The sequence below is a fragment of the Paramormyrops kingsleyae genome, chromosome 8 (genome assembly GCF_048594095.1).
Source record: "Paramormyrops kingsleyae isolate MSU_618 chromosome 8, PKINGS_0.4, whole genome shotgun sequence".
NCBI lineage: Eukaryota > Metazoa > Chordata > Actinopteri > Osteoglossiformes > Mormyridae > Paramormyrops > Paramormyrops kingsleyae.
This window is the reverse complement of record NC_132804.1, coordinates 4,645,580-4,664,822: the sequence shown is the minus strand read 5'-3', so window position 1 is coordinate 4,664,822 and position 19,243 is coordinate 4,645,580. Positions and strand designations below refer to the sequence as shown.

The window sequence follows — 19,243 nt, the reverse complement described above, 5'->3', positions numbered from 1 at the left end:
CCGGCCCTGGGGCAATCACACCCCCTCTCTATACCTTAAATTTTTTAGCCACAAAAAAAAACAGCCATTGACTGTGTTACTACTTTGATGGCCTAATTAGTTGCTACAGATAAGAATGACAGTCAAATGGTTCGCGTGCGTGTATCTGTACGTGTTTGTTTATTGTGAAATGTATGCAAAGTAATGCAGATGAGTCTGAAGAACGTCCATCTTGGTTCTATACAAACATTTATTTGATGAAGAGGCAACTCTAATCAATGACCTTCACTGACAACCTCTCGATGTCCAACCAACCTGCATTCTAGCAGAGGATTATGCCACATCCAGGGCAGAGAAGCTGTTTCTCCAGTCTCAAAAATCCATGACCGAGGAAGCGCCTTCACAGTAATGCTATCTCGCTAATTCCCGCTAACACCGCTCACTTCCTGTATACCAACAAATGAAAAATAATTTTTACAAATCGAAAACAAATTAAAGTCTTACCAGTTTCCGTTAAGTATAAACCTGTCCACAGTAAATATTATGGGATAAACAATCGTAAATCACCTTCTTAATAAAAGCTGAAAAATTTATGATGATCTGTTGAATATTTGCATTTAATTTTGTACGTTTCTCCTACACATTAGCTTATTTAACAGTTTCATGTCACACAGCAGCAGTAAATACTGCGCCAGCAGGTAAAATTTTTGTGCCATTTGCTGTTCAAACAAATTAATGGAAACATAAGTTTTCAACTCTGGTTGACATTTTTGTTTTTGAAGATATATATTTTATGGTCATAAATAAGGCACAATGTACGACTGTCAACCTGTCCCTATGTGGACAAACATGTCTGTATAAAGACTTGACTGTCTGTGGTTAAAAAACAAAAACAATTTCGGTTACATTTCTAAATACCATGTCTGTGGTAATAATTTAATTTTGTTAGCGATGTCTATCAGAATTCGCAGTGGTGCTGGGCATAAGATATATCACCTAACATGCACTGTACCAAAGCCTCACACTGTAACGCAGTGGTGCTGGGCATAAGATATATCACCTAACATGCACTGTACCAAAGCCTCACACTAACGCAGTGGTGCTGGGCATAAGATATATCACCTAACGTGCACTGTACCAAAGCCTCACACTGTAATGCAGTGGTGCTGGGCATAAGATATATCACCTAACATGCACTGTACCAAAGCCTCACACTAACGCAGTGGTGCTGGGCATAAGATATATCACCTAACGTGCACTGTACCAAAGCCTCACACTGTAATGCAGTGGTGCTGGGCATAAGATATATCACCTAACATGCACTGTACCAAAGCCTCACACTGTAACGCAGTGGTGCTGGGCATAAGATATATCACCTAACATGCACTGTACCAAAGCCTCACACTAACGCAGTGGTGCTGGGCATAAGATATATCACCTAACGTGCACTGTACCAAAGCCTCACACTGTAATGCAGTGGTGCTGGGCATAAGATATATCATCTAACGTGCACTGTACCAAAGCCTCACACTGTAATGCAGTGGTGCTGGGCATAAGATATATCATCTAACGTGCACTGTACCAAAGCCTCACACTGTAACACTTACATGCAAAGATCAGCACAGCTGCCCAGCTTTATATCAACACGGGGACCTACCAGCACTGAGTGATGACACCAAACCCCCTGCCTTTGGCACCCGGCCTGGATATCGCAGTTCTACAGGCTGCGGAGGATCAGGAGCATCAGGAGGAAGCTACTTTCTCAGCCCAGCTGGCAAAGCCCGGATCCCCAGATGAGTGAGCGAGGTTTGCACCACATCGCGGGGCCCGCTGGCGCCGGTGCATACAGGTTAACACCTCGCTTCTTATGCAGGTACATTTATAGCTACAGATTTATCAGGGAGTCTTGACAGGTGTGGTAGGGAGCAATAGCCTTGCTCCTCTTTATGAGCCCGTTGATCCACGTTTGCACTCCTATCAGTACGTAAAGTTCCTCGTCGGCATCTGATATTCCCATCCGACTTACCAATCACCCAACTGCACCCAGAAATGTTTTGCGCTCTTGACTGGAATAAACCGATGCAGAAATAGTTCCCAAACAATAGCTGAGCTGTAACAGTCTTTTTCACAGGCCGGTCTGAGGCCGATTTCGGGAGAGTGAGTCTTTGGGATGGCCCCTTGTCAGCAGATGTAAATAATTTAATCCGTCAAGGTACCTGAGTAATGACTCAGGAGAGAAGTCAGCACAATTTAGCTAACACCTTGTGTACATATTTGAAGGAGATGCAGAGAGGTATGTATCAAACAAATTCTTTTGATGTTTGTGTTTGAAGATAATTACTAAAGATTATGTTGGTTCTAAGATATGTGAACATTTTTAAAATATCTTTTAATTAGTATTTTCCTCCATAAAACTAATGTAATGTTTAATAATCATGTAACGTCAAGAACCTTAAAAGATCAGCGGAACTTTCTAAGCATGTATTATTATGCAGGTTCTGCTCCTTTTGTGCACCATGTACGATCTATCCACTCGACGACACTCATTGCATATTTTCTCAGTGGATCCCAGGTCTCAGCAGACGCGAAGCTTAACTGCCCTTACTTTTAAGCTACATTAAAAACATAGTGAGAAATATCGAATCTGACAGATCTTAGGATGAAAGGCTGTCAGCATGATACAGAAAGACCCTTTCGCCTATTTGCCTGTCCCTATGTGTTAATTCATTTGGCTATTTCAACTACAGAATTAACCTCAACTAAAATAGCAAAATATAAAATGTATGCTATATTACAATACTAAAACCTAAAATGTACGCTCTAATATTTATATTAAACGTAGACTAATGAAAGAAAAATAACAAAATGACAATAATCCACGTACTTTGGTCGATGAACCATGACAGTAGTTTTGGAATGAGCAGATTTTTTTTTTAACCAATCAGCCGACAAAATCTAATTCTTTTCGACCGATATTTAACTTACTTACTGCGCCATATTTGATGTAAATGCAATTTCATAGATTGAACATCCGATTATGTGTTTCATTCAACCCTACATTTGTGCAAAGTAGGAATGAATAGTGAGTCCCCAGAATAGATCGGAGACTCGGCTCCACCGTGACGGCGGTACTTTAAAGGGTAAAAGCCTTGCATAACAGTTCTAAGTGTTCTATAAATTAATTAGCAACTTAGCGCGCAGGCAGTAGCCGTGTCGAGTAAAAATCTGTGTAATGAGGTTAGTGGGACCTTTGCATGCCTTGTGGTTCCCATTTGATGTCTAAAACCATGTACACTGGATTTTTTTAAATGAATATGCGGCACACATCTGTTCTTATAAAATCAAAGTACATTTCTGCTATGCTAAAGGGAGATAAATACGCACTTCCTAAATTAGGCTACAGGATCTCCATGACCCTGTACTGGACAATCGATCAGAAAATGGACAGATGGATTAACAAAAGTACAGATAAATGTTTGTTCTTTCTAGAGCAGTGTCTCCCAACCCGGTCCTCAGGGACCCCCACATTTCTGCTCCCTGCCAGACTCTCCACGTTTCTGCTCCCTCCCAGCTCCCAGCCAGACTCTCCACGTTTCTGCTCCCTCCCAGCTCCTTGCCAGACCCTCCACGTTTCTGCTCCCTCCCAGCTGTTTGCCAGACTCTCCACGTTTCTGCTCCCTCCCAGCTCCTTGCCAGAATCTCCACGTTTCTGCTCCCTACCAGCTCCTTGCCAGACTCTCCTCGTTTCTGCTCCCTCCCAGCTTCCTGCCAGACTCTCCACGTTTCTGCTCCCTCCCAGCTCCTTGCCAGACTCTCCACGTTTCTGCTCCCTCCCAGCTCCTTGCCAGACTCTCCATGTTTCTGCTCCCTCCCAGCTCCTTGCCAGACTCTCCTCGTTTCTGCTCCCTCCCAGCTTCCTGCCAGACTCTCCACGTTTCTGCTCCCTCCCAGCTCCTTGCCAGACTCTCCACGTTTCTGCTCCCTCCCAGCTCCCTGCCAGACTCTCCACGTTTCTGCTCCCTCCCAGCTCCCTGCCAGACTCTCCACGTTTCTGCTCCCTCCCAGCTCCTTGCCAGACTCTCCACGTTTCTGCTCCCTCCCAGCTCCCTGCCAGACTCTCCACGTTTCTGCTCCCTCCCAGCTCCTTACCAGACTCTCCACGTTTCTGCTCCCTCCCAGCTCCCTGCCAGACTCTCCACGTTTCTGCTCCCTCCCAGCTCCCTGCCAGACTCTCCACGTTTCTGCTCCCTCCCAGCTCCTTGCCAGATTCTCCACATTCTTGACCATCCAAAAACATGGATTGTCTGGAGGTCCCTGAGGACCAGATTGGGAAACACTGCTCTAGAGAAGACCAGTTCTTTAATGATACAGTGGTATGTACATACTGCAGCCAAAATGTATCCGACTACAATAAAGATCCTGACTTAGCCAGTCACAGATCAGTAAAATAATGTTTCGAAAATAAATAGGTATAGATGCGGTGATTTTTTTTTTTAGGTTTGTTTTAGGTCTCCTTTCTTCTCTAGTCATGATTAAAAAGTGCTCACAAACATGGCCTTTTTTCACTAAAATGAGAATCTTGAATGTCCTTTTCACTAAAACTCATTAATGGCCTGGCAGTGCAGAGCCCTGGAGGTCATCCGGGCGCAGTGCGGGGGCACCAGTGTTAATAAGGCACTGACAGTGACACCTTTTGAGGTGACGTCCTGCTCAGCACATCTGAAGCCTCAGAAGACCCAGTTGCCAGTGGCGATATATACTGTACGTACACATCAGGCACAGCATACACAACACAGAATGTGGAGAAAGCTGGACAGAAATACACATATATATAGACACAAAACACTTCCAAAAGCATAATCCATTGTGTAGATGAATAAGAGCTGCAAAGCAATCACTGGATACTAGCACATCTACAAGAACCTCTGTACTTGTTTTACTAATTATACCAAATCAACAGAAAAGATTAAACTATTCTATTTTCCTATCACTCCTGTAACTCCTGAATATTGAAAAATTCTAGGTTTTGTCTGTCGTGTTGACAGATAAATGTCCCTTGAAAGGTCTGCGAGTCTGAAGGTCAGCCATGGAAAAGACAGTCGGATTAACATTTTGGCCCCTTCCACTAACCTCAGACCTCAGTTCGGGGGGGGGGGAACAAGGCTGCAGATAAATCTAATGTAAGCATCCTCCTATTGCCCCAGTCATCAAGTGCTATTGCTCAACTTCTAATGAAGAACCGGTGCGAGAAGCTGCCCTGCAGGCCAGAGAAACATCATTCACCGTGTCCTTTAACTCTCACTGACATGAGCGACCATCACGGATGAATAGCAAGTACTGCCTGACTGTCTCTACCAGTCTGCTTTCGATTTATAGCATCTCTGAGTTTGAGGTCAAACCATCTTCGTTTGTGCTGCTTATCAAAAAACTCAGGGCCTTCGACTAAGCGATGGAAACGAGTCAAAAGTCATCACTACCTTCATCTTCCGCATTGAGCTACTCAAAAGCCGCAACGCTGCTTTCAATTTCTATAATTTACCAAACATAAAAAGTAACAAAAGACAAGACATTATGACACAAGTACAGAATGCTAAGTTTTTCTCTTATGCTTGGAATAAATCAGCCGTCTGTCAGCTCTTCTGTGTTTTACCAAAGAGACCCTTCCTATCTGCCCACTGAGTTCCCTCTCTGAGAAGACAGTGGGAGATTCATAGCCGTGGTTTAACCAGCATAGCATCTGGAAAGCAATGGTAGAATGCCTAACAGGCCCCATCCACGTGTGTTTCTCACAAGCCAGATCGTGACGTGTGGCCTTTACACACCTCGCTGCCGGACCGAGTCACCAGAAGAACACGTGACACGCGATCACACGCCTCTATCGCTTCTCTTTTCCCGGGACGAACTTCTGGTGCAGGATCCGACATAACGTACAGTCAGATTTCAAAGGCCGTATTCCACATTTTAACCAACTCAACATGGTGAATCTCTGACAAACAACAAATATGTATAAAGCAAAAATTACATAGATAAAAATATCACATTTATTTTGGGATAGGTCAGCTAGTGTAATACTTGCAAAAAATGCTACATTTTTAACACAGTGAACAACGCTTTAGAACGCCTGAAGACCCAAACAGAAGACTAAATTCTCAGAGGAAATGCCATCAATATGATCAGCAGGCACTGAATACTGGAATACTGAAAATAAGATACTGGACAGGACAAATCAAAACATGTATTCCTGTACAACAAAAGGGGAAATAATGTTGTACACCTTTCTGTTTTGAAGTCAAGTATATACCTAAGAGATGAATTTAATACAACAAAAGTGGTACACGGAGATTGGTGCATAAATACCAAGATCCTCACCTCTTTCTCATGATACTGAATTGCAGCTGGTCCTCTTGCTTGATGTCAGCTGGGTCACCATTGGCCCTGTCGCTGCTCTCGCTGTCGTCACTGCTGGCACAGAGCAGCTCCTTCTTGGGGAGGCGGGTGGGAGGCAGCGGGATGGTCCGCTTCTCAGCCAGGCGTCCGCGGTTCTGCACACACGCGGTGGACACGTCAGCCAGATCTCAGGGCTTCTTTACACGACACACACCATGTATGCAACACAGCCATCGCATACACAGTCCACGGTGATCTTACAATGCTAATACGTAAATCATAAGTTTATTATTACTCTACATATATTAAGGTTGACAAATACATACATAGCCTATTCTAGTCATTGTTAACAGAAACAGTAAATGAAGGAAAATCATATCTTATTACTGTGATAAAATAAAAAATGTAACAGTAATGTATTATACATTATAGACAGTTACACAGTACGTGGCTCAATAATTTACCATCTAGCAGAGCTTGCCAAGTTACCACGGACTATTGGCTTGTTCCCAGGGCAGCACATGATGCTATTGCATTAATTAACCATCTTTAACGAATGAACCATCACCCAGCTAACAGACAATACTCTGCTACAATAATACTGGCCCGTATGGTTCTATGAAGCTCAGAAACTAAAACTGGATAATATAAATGTATATTTGTAATTTCTTGCAGACTTATTTGTGTCACTCATTGGAATTATTCTTTTCATGTCCAAGAAATGTTTTCATTTATCATCTTCATTTCAGCATCTTTGGTTCAATGGACTTTGATGCCACAGGTGGATAATCTGGACTCCGAGACGGCTAGATAGACTTAGGCTGTGGTTCAAAAGCAATCAATTTCCTTATTACTGTATATTTCCACCAATTTGCTGAATATTATTTGCAAATTTTCACAAGGAAATGGAAATATATACACAATGCAGTGTGAAGGCAGGCAGTCTAATGTTCTGTAATTAGTCTGACATCTACAGCGAACAAGGTAAACACTGCCTGCTTTATCTGCTTGGGTTACAGCACCAAGCACAAGAATCGCTTCTTTTTTTCTCTACTGAGAAGAAAGGAAAATAACTGTGGCCCTCGGGGTTTGGCGTGTGAAGCCAGACAACTTTTAATGTGACCTGAAGGGGTCATTGTGAATTATCAGGCAGTGGAGAGATGCAGAGAGAGGAGAGCCAGCACTCATGAGGAGGCCTGACATCATGAGGAGGCCTGACATCCTCGCTGTGTGCCAGCATCCCCTCCCGCCGCTGGGGGCCACCAAGACCTCCGCTTCCTTCCCCTCCTGCACTGAACTGGTGTGGGACTTTTCTATTTCCCATGGCATCCTTTCATAAAGAGAAACTGGGAAAGTCTAAAAAACAGTGACGACACTGGAGCTGTAAAGCTGCAGTGCTCCAAAGGCTTTTCTCCTGCCTCATTCCAAGACACCTAGAGGGACATGCTGCAATACCTTTTAACAGACTTTTATGAAAATAAATAAAGAGAGCGTGGTCATGCAGGTCTTTATGGTGGTGCACAGAGACAAACACATAGACCGACAGATAAAAAAAAACTGGAGGGATGTTTGGTCAGGTGTGTGAGGAAAATGAGGTAAATCAGAAAAAAAACAGCCACGAATCTTGAGTTATTCAGTCAACGAGAGGCAGGACGCCTACGCAGCCTAAGTCCAACACAAGTGTTTTTTTTACCCTTTTATTATGTGCACAAAACCTCGCCCAAGAAGAGCTTAACCTCCAGTAATCAACCTTCATGCTATTAGCAAGAATACTGCAGAGGTGGAAAGTTCAGGTTCAGAGAGTACAAATCCAGAACAAGATTTAGTTTCAACCAACCAGTCGAGCATAAAGAGTCACAGTTACAGAATATCCAACCCATTGGCTGAAACAAAATCTTGGTCTGGATTTGTACTTTCTGAACCTGAACTACCTCCCTCTGGCTTTTCAGGGAATAAATAATGGAAAAGTGCACATCTCCACTCTCCCATCTTCTATTGTACTTCAGCAACTACTTCAGGTGAATTTCTAAAGCAGCTGTCTGTCGGCGGGGCCCCGTTTGGCTCCGAGTGTAGCAGGGGGGCCAATCACACCATCAACCAGAGGGGGGAATGATAAGCTCTGTGGTGAGGGAAAAGCTACCTGCATGACCACAAAATCAGCCACCATCCTGGCATCTAGCTGCAGCCCACAGGCTTATCAGCCCCCTTCCGCTCAGCCCCCGTCCGCCCCCGCACCCGCAGCACCTCCCCGGCCTCCTCTGCTAAGGGTGCCCAAGCCGAGCGACGCCGCTAAAAGCACTTCACACCCACGCACACGCAGCCGTGCTCCTACCACGCGCGTACGGCGCGGAGCGGAGACGCCTCGCCACCAGGCGCCACGTGTGGACGACCATCTGAGGACCACGCCGACAAAAATAGCTCGAAATTTCCAGCAAAGTTCTCTTTGATGACTCGGCCCTCCCACCCTGAGTGTCTGCGAGCTGCAAGCCGAGCTATATTTAAACAGACATGTATAACTGTTCTCCATGCCAGCAGTGTCATGAATGATGGAGGAACGCACTTATAACCCCCCTGCTTCAGACCGGATACACAGTGTGCGTTTGTACTCCTGTCAGCTCACGATATCAGTTATTACTTAGCCCAGAATTACACAAACTAATGCCCTAAGTCTGAACACGGACATCTTGATTTCTGACTTGTTTTTTAATAATTGAAAGTCTTCTGTGTCTGCATTCCCATCAATTACAGTCAAAAACAACACTCAGTTTGGATGGATAGCTTTAACAGAATTAACAATTGGAAGAAACAATATTATTATGGGTTGAACTATACTTAAAGTGAACCCTCCATCACGGTTGATAATGGATTCACAGAAGCAGGGCTGTACGGTTTGAAATATCCCAAGCAGAAATACTGTGATGTAAAAATTGCACACTTGCAATTGGCCAAAATGACATAATTTAATATGGCTTAAAACAGAATTTTGAAAATAAATATACATAACATACAGTGATAACATCACTGTAAATTACAATTTGTGGTTATGAGCAATTCAGCTCTGCTTTGTTGTCGTTTCGATCTTATCAAATCCTTAAGAGAAACTACACTCAGCTGGCCGGCCTTGATAGCCAGAGCTAACGCGCAAGGAGCCTTTACTCTTATGTCTTAGTCCTAAATTCTAAGAACAGACTTACTTTTCATTATAAAGCATTTTATCTATCTAGCATACAGTTTGCATACATTCACCTGCATGTGTACCTGCTAGACCACAACTGTGAAGTCCAGTGCTTTAGCCAGGATACCACCAGCAAGCACCATAAGCACTGCTCCAAAAATTCAATATAAGCAAGAACTGGTATCTGAAAACTCTCTGTATGCCCATGGTACCACAATTAATTTAATAAGACCAAAATGCAGAGGCAATTCTATCCAGGCAACTTTTCATAACTCTATATAACACTATAATTTGAATTATAGTATATGAATATTAATTACACTAATTCAAGCAGACGGCACATGACCACGCGAATCAGCCAATGACCTCTGCAGCTTCAATCCGCAGTACCGAAGGCAAAGCTGAGTCTGCGACACCTTCCCTCTTCAGATTTAATGGTGCTCTTCATTCCTGTTACTATATTTACTAACACAGGCATGTATGATTAACCAATGTCCTCTTGAACAAAAATTTAAATGTGCACCTATAAGTTAATCAAGAAAAAGGCAATATTTTACCCATTTTTCAAACTGTGGTATACTGAATAAACAAATACATAAGCACTGGATTTAGCAGGACAAGTGTGTGTACATGCAGAATGCAAATGGAAAGCACTCTAACATAAATTTAACATCGTTTGCACACTAATAAACACACACATATACACTCTTACACACAAAGTACACTGACATTAGTCTTGACTTGACTTAAAATGTCATACACAGGACAGTCAGATGCAGACACACACACAAACACATGCACAGGTACACAGAAACGACACAGGCACACACAAACACGCAAACACAGGTAGACACACTGACAAACACGCACACTCCACACACACAGGTACACAGACAGACAGACACTCAGAGACACACACACAAGCAAACACGCACACCTCGCAGTAGCCAGCAGTGACATTCCTGTAGCTGCACAGTCCCTGCAGGGGCCGCCCCAAACCCCCCCCCCCCCCCACCCAGTGATGCATGCCTAATGAATCACGCAGCCGCCTGGCATAACCTCTGTGTGCGAGTGTGTGGGCGGGCTGCCGGGTGAGACAGACTTGGCGCGAGTTTCTGGGGTTGGAGGGGTGGGGGGGGGGCACTGCCACCCTGGCTGGCCTCACTGGTGCGTCACATTAAAAAAGATAAATACCTCACTGCCTCTGCCAGAGCTCAGAGCCAAACGGCTAAATCAACACCCTTCATGTAAGCGCTGACAATTATCCTGTATCTGCAACCCTGGCCTTTCGGCCCAGCATTATGGGGTACTAAGCAGCTGTGTGTGTGTGTGTGTGTGTGTGTGTGTGTGTGCGTGTGTGTGCGCGTGCGCTTGTGTGAGTGAGTATAACCATTTCCCTGTTTCAAAAGCACCAATACAGCATTTCAGGGTTAATCTCTAATCCAACATATATGGTACAAATAGAAAAATGTTAGGGAAACACATCCAAAATACCAGCAATTGAAAATGCTCTGTGTTGGGGACTGCCATGTAAACATAGGCAGGCCTCGTAAACACGGGCAGGCCACGCTCCACTTCACCCTCTCGCGTAAACACAGGCACACCGTGCTCTGCTCCATCCTACCGTGTAAACACAGGCAGGCAAAGCTCCACTCCGTCCTGCTGCGTAAACACAGGCAGGCTGTGCTCCAGTCCGTCCTGCCAAGTAAACACAGGCACGCTGCGCTCTGCTTCATCCTGCCATGTAAACACAGGCAGACCACGTAAACATAGGCAAGCTATGCTCTGCTTCATCCTGCCGTGTAAACACAGGCAGATCACGTAAACCGCGCTCCACTCAGCCCTGTCGTGTAAACACAGACAGGCCACGCTCCACTCTGTCCTGCCGCGTAAACATGGGCAGGCCACGCTCCGCTTCACCCTGCCACATGAACACAGGCACGCAGCGCTCTGCTCCATCCTACCATGTAAACACAGGCAGGCCACATAAACACAGGCAGGCCACGCTCCACTCCATACTGCTGCATAAACACAGGCAGGCCAAGCTCCGTATACGCAGGCTGGCTGCGCTCCAGTCCGTCCTGCCACATAAACACAGGCAGACCACATAAACATAGGCAAGCCGCGCTCCACTCAGCCCTGCCTCGTAAACACAGGCAGGCCACGTAAACACAGGCAGGTTGTGTTCTACTTCATTCTGCAATGTAAATGCAGGAAGGCCACACTCCATTTAGCCCTGCCGTGTAAACATAGGCAGGCCATGTACACTTAGGCCCATGCTCCACTCCGTAGTGCCGCGTAAACACAGACAGGCCACGCTGTCCTGCCACGTAAATACATCTGCCGTGTAAACACAGGCACACCTCGCTCTACTCTGTCTGCCGTGTAAACACAGGCACACCGCGCTCTACTCTGTCCTGCCGTGTAAACACAGGCACAGCGCTTGACACTGTCCTGCTGTGTAAACACAGGCACACCGCGCTGTACTTTGTCTGCCGTGTAAACACAGGCACACCGCGCTCTACTCTGTCCTACCGTGTAAACACAGGCACACCGCGCACTACTCTGTCCTGCCGTGTAAACACAGGCACACCGCGCTCTACTCTGTCCTGCCGTGTAAACACAGGCACACCGCGCTCTACTCTGTCCTGCCGTGTAAACACAGGCACACCGCGCTCTACTCTGTCTGCCGTGTAAACACAGGCACACCGCGCTCTACTCTGTCTGCCGTGTAAACACAGGCACACCGCGCTCTACTCTGTCCTGCCGTGTAAACACAGGCACACCGTGCTCTACTCTGTCCTGCTGTGTAAATACAGGCAGGCCGCACTCTACTCTGTCCTGCTGTGTAAATACAGGCAGGCCGCGCTCCACTCCATTCTACCATGCCCGACCTATCTCAGCACAATAAGGCTGCTCTCCCTCTGTGAATCCTCCTCTATCTAGGGCTAGACTGGGAGTATGTCTATGGGCTGCTAACAATTCGGGTCTCGCGCTCAAACAAAATAAATGGAGGGAAACACCACAGGCATTTTGTGTCAATGATTTTATAACCATCATATTATCTAATATAACAATAATTCATGTTAATGTTTATGACTGATGAAAATGCTGCATGTTTCAGATTTTACTGCTCCCTGTTTATGAGGAAGCATTGTTCTCTGATTGAGTAATCACAGAAATCTATTTCCTCCTAAAGGGAACCTGACACAGGGGTCGAAGGGCTTATCACCGGCTCAAGCTTTCAAAACTAATTTTGGCACTTTACTTCTCTCAGCCTGTGATAGGATATGACGTACTTTGAATATTATTTGATGATTATTTTTTTTTGCTTAAAACAGCATATTCGAAAGTATGCACAATGCATGTGCACTACAATCATGGACATTTTTTTTGTTCCATAGCTTAAACATTTTTAACAATAAAGCCTGTCTTGTGAATCTGTTCACTATATAACATTATATAACAATAAACACTACTGGGTTGCAGAAGAATGTTACAGATGTTCACAATTTGCCCTAGATAGCAGAATCATACATTTAATTTGCATGGTGAAAATAATACTTACTATAATCTTGAAATGGATGTAAAGGTGAAGAGACTGAGATGCTGATGTTAAATAAGGCGAAGACTTAACCAGAACAGTGAGTGCTTACTGGATGGGCCAGGGGTTATGTCTGCAGCACATCTATAAAAGCTTAGCTTAAAACTGTCACTGTCACAATGTGCTCTGACAACGAATTTCTTTGACCAGTACTTTCCCAGTCTGACTGCCTATCGGGTGCCGCTGGTGTGCAGACCTCGGTATTCCACATTGCTGTATAGCTGTCTTTCTCACTGCCTGAACAGAAACCCCATAAAAACCCAGAAAGGCCACCCACTGTCACTTTGTGCATCCTGTCCCATCTCTTTCTCATCCCTTGTTTTCATAAATTGTGCAATTATTAAGTTGTTTTTTTTTTCCAGAATGTTAATTTGTTTGTGTTTGCGTGTTACTGTGAGCAATCAGAGGGAGCAGCAGCCCTGACAAGCTCTTTCTGAATGAGAGAGCCGGTGTCAATCTACTGTGAATTTTAGGCGTTATTTAATTTCCTCTGCCAGAGCTAATTCAGAGCTAATTCACAAATGTAACGGTCTGCTCTGCCGAGCTGGAGGCCGCCCACCCCTGTGCAGCGCCCACCCCTGTGCACTGGCCCAAGGAACAGGGGGAGGTTCCCGCTGTTGCCATGGCAGCGGCCTCAGTGCTGAGGGGAAGAGAGATCATGAACCGCCCAAGCGATTCTATAGAAATACACACACGGGGCACACAGAGCAACACAGACATACACTAACCTGCTATGCTCTTGCGTCTACTTTGTCTCCTGTCACCCAGGACTGAGTCATTATGAATCATCATAATCGTCATCAGAGGCCATTATAATCATTAATGTACTTTACCAATTACCTGTGTTAGCTGTCTGTGCAGGGCAGCACAAAAAGTGCATCACCGCTCCTCTCGGTAGTTACACTCTCTTCGGTATTTTATACCCTTCCTGCTCCGACATGCTTAAAATGTCTGTGAGGAGTGTTTGCAACATCCAGTAAGGTTAATTTACCAACTCATGCTCTTTCTGTTTTGATGTTTGTCTGATCTTCCTGTTGACATGCGATACTAAGAGTAAGATTCTTTTTCAGTTAAACAGTAAGAGGGCCTCTGCCTTAGAGACTTATTTCTATGAGCCTGAAAGCACCACAGCAAACATCATATAATCACAGAAAAAAAAAATTGCTGCAAAAAAATCCAGGAAAATTCTTGACAAACATGAAATGAGAAATAATACGCAAAACGAACATATTTGCTAAGCAGAGCTTCCCTGTGCGTTAGTGTATCTCAACTCTGTGTGTATCAACTCAGATACAATGACATTTATCATATTACCTTCCCCCTGTCTTAGCAGATGACTGCAATAGAACATGAAAAGTGACAAAAGCACTCTGAAATCACATTCAGTGCCCCAGCCAATCCCCCAGAGTTTTATTTTCCCCTAACTAGCATGCATTGCGGGAAGCCCTGACTTGGGGAGATATTTACGAGACGGAGGAGAGTCTAATTTCCTCCCGGCCTCCGCAGGTTCCGCTGCAATAACAGAGCAAAGGAAGCCCATTTCTCCTGGGGGACAGCGAAAACCGCACTGGACAGACGGAGCGCTCTTAAAGGGAAAGGCACCCATTATTACGGTTGCTCCGCATGGACGTGGCAAGGCACAAAAGCCCTGTTTTCATCGAAATCTTTCTCGTTATGATTGAAATTCACAAAACATCATTCAAACCTGTAAGCTGTCACATGTGCTCATTGTTCCACGTTATGACTGTCCGCAACCATTTTGTTAGTCACCCCAAACCTTTATTGACCAGCAATTTGGAAAAGCAGCATTAGAATACAAACTACCCTGATGCACCCTTATATATCAATAATAAAGTAGCCTTAGTAACGGCCTTAGGGATGCTGTTTAAATATGGCTGGACCAACATCAGACTCAGCTTGGGAGAGTTAAGTCTGACAAAGTGTTAGGATGATGGAAGAAAAGAAAGAGGATCGAACTGCAGGGCGGCCTGTCCACTGGCGGGGCCGTGCCTGGGGGGGGGGGGGGGGCCTCCTGCGGCCAGGCAGTGACCTGCCACTCTGCTTCCCAGCATCCTCGGCCCCAGCTACGGTCATGTGACAGGTATGGGGGTGACTTCCACATGCAGCAACACACTTCCTGTCCATCATCAGTGACAGGAACCAAACCAGGCCACACGGACACCCCCCAACTGCACTAAAAATACCGAAAATGACCAGTGTAGCAGGATTATTCAAATATAAAAATGTATCTATCTATGCGGCAAAAGACAGACATTTCGATGAGTTTTGACGCCTTTTTTAATACTCCTCTTCTGGTATTAAATATAGAAACTGAATTACAGCCTAAGGGCTGTGCGGACTTTAAGATCTTGTCTTAACATCTTTCTTATCCAGCTATTCAGTATAATTCTGATCCTTGCATATCACATAATACATAGGAGAATAATCTGCGTTTTAAATTAGTAAATTAGATTAAAATCTATTTTTCAAAAATTAATATACTTTCTGTAGCAAGACAGGCCAGTCGTACATGACAGAAGGGGAACAGTGAACATGATCATATCAGTGAATTGCGTAGCTAAGCAGATATCTGAATATATAAATACACACACACGTATGTGTATGTCATTTTATATATATACATATGTGTGCATGTATGTGTATGTGTTGACAAATTTTATATATATACATATGTGTGTATGTATGTGTGTGTTGACAGTTTTTGATGCTGTGTGAACAGCTGATGACCTAATTGTACGTCATTCTTCTGAGATTTACGAAGACGTTGCGTACCGCCCTTAAACAGGCATGTTTGACACTTTAACATAGTTCTGAAAAATGACTGTTGCTCTCCCTTCTGATCCTCATTTGCCACTATGATAGTTCCTTAGAGATGTATGCATTTTGTTTTTGCGCGTGCTTTAGGTGGGATGCGTGCGTGTTCCGTCTCCCTGCGACGCTCAGGCACGCTCCAGGGCGCGTGTGTGTGTGTGTGTGTTTGTGTGTGTGTGTGAGTGCCATATATTAGTAGTGGCCATATTAGTGTGGCTTGTTATAGCTGCTGAGTGTGTTCGACTGCCGCCCTGCCCTGGGGGGGGAGAACGGCCAAGCCAAGGCAGGCGAGACAAGCCGTCGCCCCAACCACCTCCCCCCCCCCGGCACCCCATGACTCTCAGGAAACCAGTGGTGGGCTGTAGAGCGAGAAAGACAGAAAGACTGAGAGAAGGGAGGGAGGGAGGGAGGGAGAGAGGGAGGGGGGAGGCGAGTTATGTGCAACGGCACCTCCGGAGGAAGAGAGGAATAAGGAGCGAACAAAACAAGACTGAGAACGCGAGAAGATAAGAAACGAGAGAGAGAGCCGGGGAACTGGGGGCCAAAAATGACTTTGTGCTTTTTTCACTATGCGGCTTTGCTTTCCAATATAATAAAGTGTGAATAAAAACAAATCATTATTTGGAATCGTGGCCAAACAGGCCAACAATCAATCTGCTTGGACTCTTTTTCAGATGTAAGTATTATGTAGCAATATTAAGGAATAGCGTGTCGCTACCTCCATATAAGGCCCCACTATTGGCACATTCATAACCAGAACAAAGAGCAAATATAACCTGCTTACTGACTCTGCTTGGCAAGGCAAGCTAGCTGGTTATCAGTAGTCTATTCTTCTAAGTCGAGATCAGTGATGCAGCTCAATATTTACCAAGCCTGCTTACTTCTTCAGGTCCAGTTTATTTAACTGAAACGGACTGACACAAACTGACCTTCTTCTGAAATATGTATCATTTAAAGCAGAAACGGTACGCTGACCCCAAAGCAATGCTGAAAAACCTCTCATTGTCTCATTGACTTTATATTGGTGCAACCTAACATAACATGACAAAAGAATCCACTCATCATTATCTAAGTCACATTTGAAAATAACAGAGGTAAGTTTAACAAATACACATCCTTAACAAGCATGGGATCATCGGCCACCATGGAAACCAACCTGAAAAATAAAACAATATCATATTTCGAAAGTTATACTCAGAAACGTTTTCAGGTTCTTTTGTACAGTAGAACCACCTCTATGCTGCTCGTAACATTTCTCTTCCCTGAGATCAACACGTTAGGCCTGGTCTCAAAATCCAAGCCTAAAACTGCAAAATACATTCTTACAGTACAAATCTGGTACAGTGAATGTTTTTTTTTAAACTATCCAGAACTCCATACTCCTGTTTTTGTGAAGAGGTAACCTTAAATCTTCATGTCAATAACTGTGTAGCGATTCAGACTCACTCACCAAGAGAGGCTCTGGATTGTTAACAATGACGCTAAGACTGTTAGCCTGCGATATCAGGGCCTGTGATGCAAGAGCTCAACATTCACCTCGTCTTTGGGCCTCTCCGTGAAACTCTGTATGTTCTTCATATGTCAATGAATATTTCTGCAAAACTATTTAACAATTATTTTGTCTCCATTGGTCCCAGGTACCTTACCTCACATACCTTATTACTTAACTGTGGCTGAATATTGCTGCATTCAGCCTAAATAGCACCACTTTCGTCAGATTGATAAAATCACAGTAAAGCAATGTTCAACAAAGTTCACTAAACCAAAATCACCATTAATGAATGTCATCATTATATAAGCAGAACACTTTGTTCGATGCAATTTCCTGGAGTGAAATACACATAATGTTCTCATTTGAAAAATTAGCCCACATGTTAATGCATTGAGCAGCATCATTTGGATACATTTAGCATATCTAAACCACCTTTACGCATCACTGCACTAACAATGAGAACAGACAGCCATGCTCTGCAGCTCCATAAGCTTCTTACTCTCCAGATTAAATGACGGAGGTAAAACAGAAAATGCTCCGTTCATGAGGAAATGGGTCCCTGTAACAAGCACATAGTCCCTGGACCACAAACCAAGGCCTCTAATGGGAACAGGCTCCCAGCCTGCTGGGAAATCTCACCCACCCACCTTCCAAGGCAATAAGTTCAGCCTATTACCAGCACAACGCCAGGTCAGACACAATGCAACATATGTAATATTTGCTATATGAGAAGACACTTTTGCCTACAATAACCAACTGTAACCAGTTTGAGAAGCTAAATATTCAGCTTAGGTTAAGCTTCATTGTCACTGGTACAACAGCAGTGACCCTCATGATATTTTAACTAGCAGCCTTCTGATAACAAGTTCGATGGTGTAACTAGAGGTCCAGACTGCAGCCAATGATCAAGAAGGTCTTTGGGGTACGTGTGACATCACCTCGTTATTAAGACAATGCCGTTTAAAGTATCTGTCATAAAACCATGTGGTCTAGCTCATTTCGCAGGATTTAAGGTATAAAATAGCTTCCTTCTTAGGCCACAATCTTTGATTAACCCTACTAAACAGACAAGTTGCCCAATCACATATCCACTGAGCATTGCCCGCTCAAAGGAAACAACATCGGCTTTGTTCAGTTCCAAATAATTATTTGACAGACAGACCATTAAAACATCCAAGCTACTTTTAAAAAATATTAAATAAATGAAAAATATAAAATTTAATTTACTTTTCCCAATATATGTTAAATCCAAGGTATAAATTGGTAGAATTGTCAACAACCTATTCAATTAAGTCAATTAATTAACAAAAATAAATGTTTTATTGTAATAAATACTCACATGCATGCCGACCTACAAGACTGAAATCAGAAGCCTTCCTTAAGCATTAAGGCCAGCTGCTTCTCAGAAACAAAGAGTTTCCCTCAAAATAGATGAGATTCATTTGACACATTTGTCAATTAAATGCAAATGCAAAAACATTCACCAACTCTGACACATAAAATATACTTTAAACACATACACATCCTCGTTTGTGTAAACATACATAACATTTTCAACCAAATGTTCCCCCTTAATGAGATTTAAAGAGACCTAATGCTTCCAAAGTCACAAAGAGCAATTGAAACACTAATCTGAACTGTACTCTTACCACTGGAGACGAAATTCGACACCCAGGGCAATCACAGATTGGGGGATGTACCTGTAAAATTCCTTTGGACATAAGGGTCTTCAGACTTTTTCCTGCAAAAGAAAGGGAAAGTGAATGGATGGGGG

At 44.0% G+C, this 19,243-nt stretch overlaps 1 protein-coding gene across 4 annotated transcripts in view; it reads right to left on the bottom strand.

Moving 5' to 3' along the window:
• LOC111853550 (sterile alpha motif domain-containing protein 11) overlaps window positions 1-19,243 on the bottom strand; it is a 53,350-nt gene that overhangs the window by 31,596 nt on the left and 2,511 nt on the right. For 3 of the 4 annotated variants that reach the window (XM_072715023.1, XM_023830557.2, XM_072715025.1), the window contains exons 2-3: window positions 19,119-19,210; window positions 6,349-6,521 (exon numbers count right to left, since the gene is read on the bottom strand). In XM_072715023.1, coding sequence (XP_072571124.1) covers window positions 6,349-6,521; window positions 19,119-19,210 — 265 coding nt within the window. The remainder of the gene's footprint in view (window positions 1-6,348; window positions 6,522-19,118; window positions 19,211-19,243) is intronic. The other variant, XM_072715024.1, reaches the window with a different exon arrangement.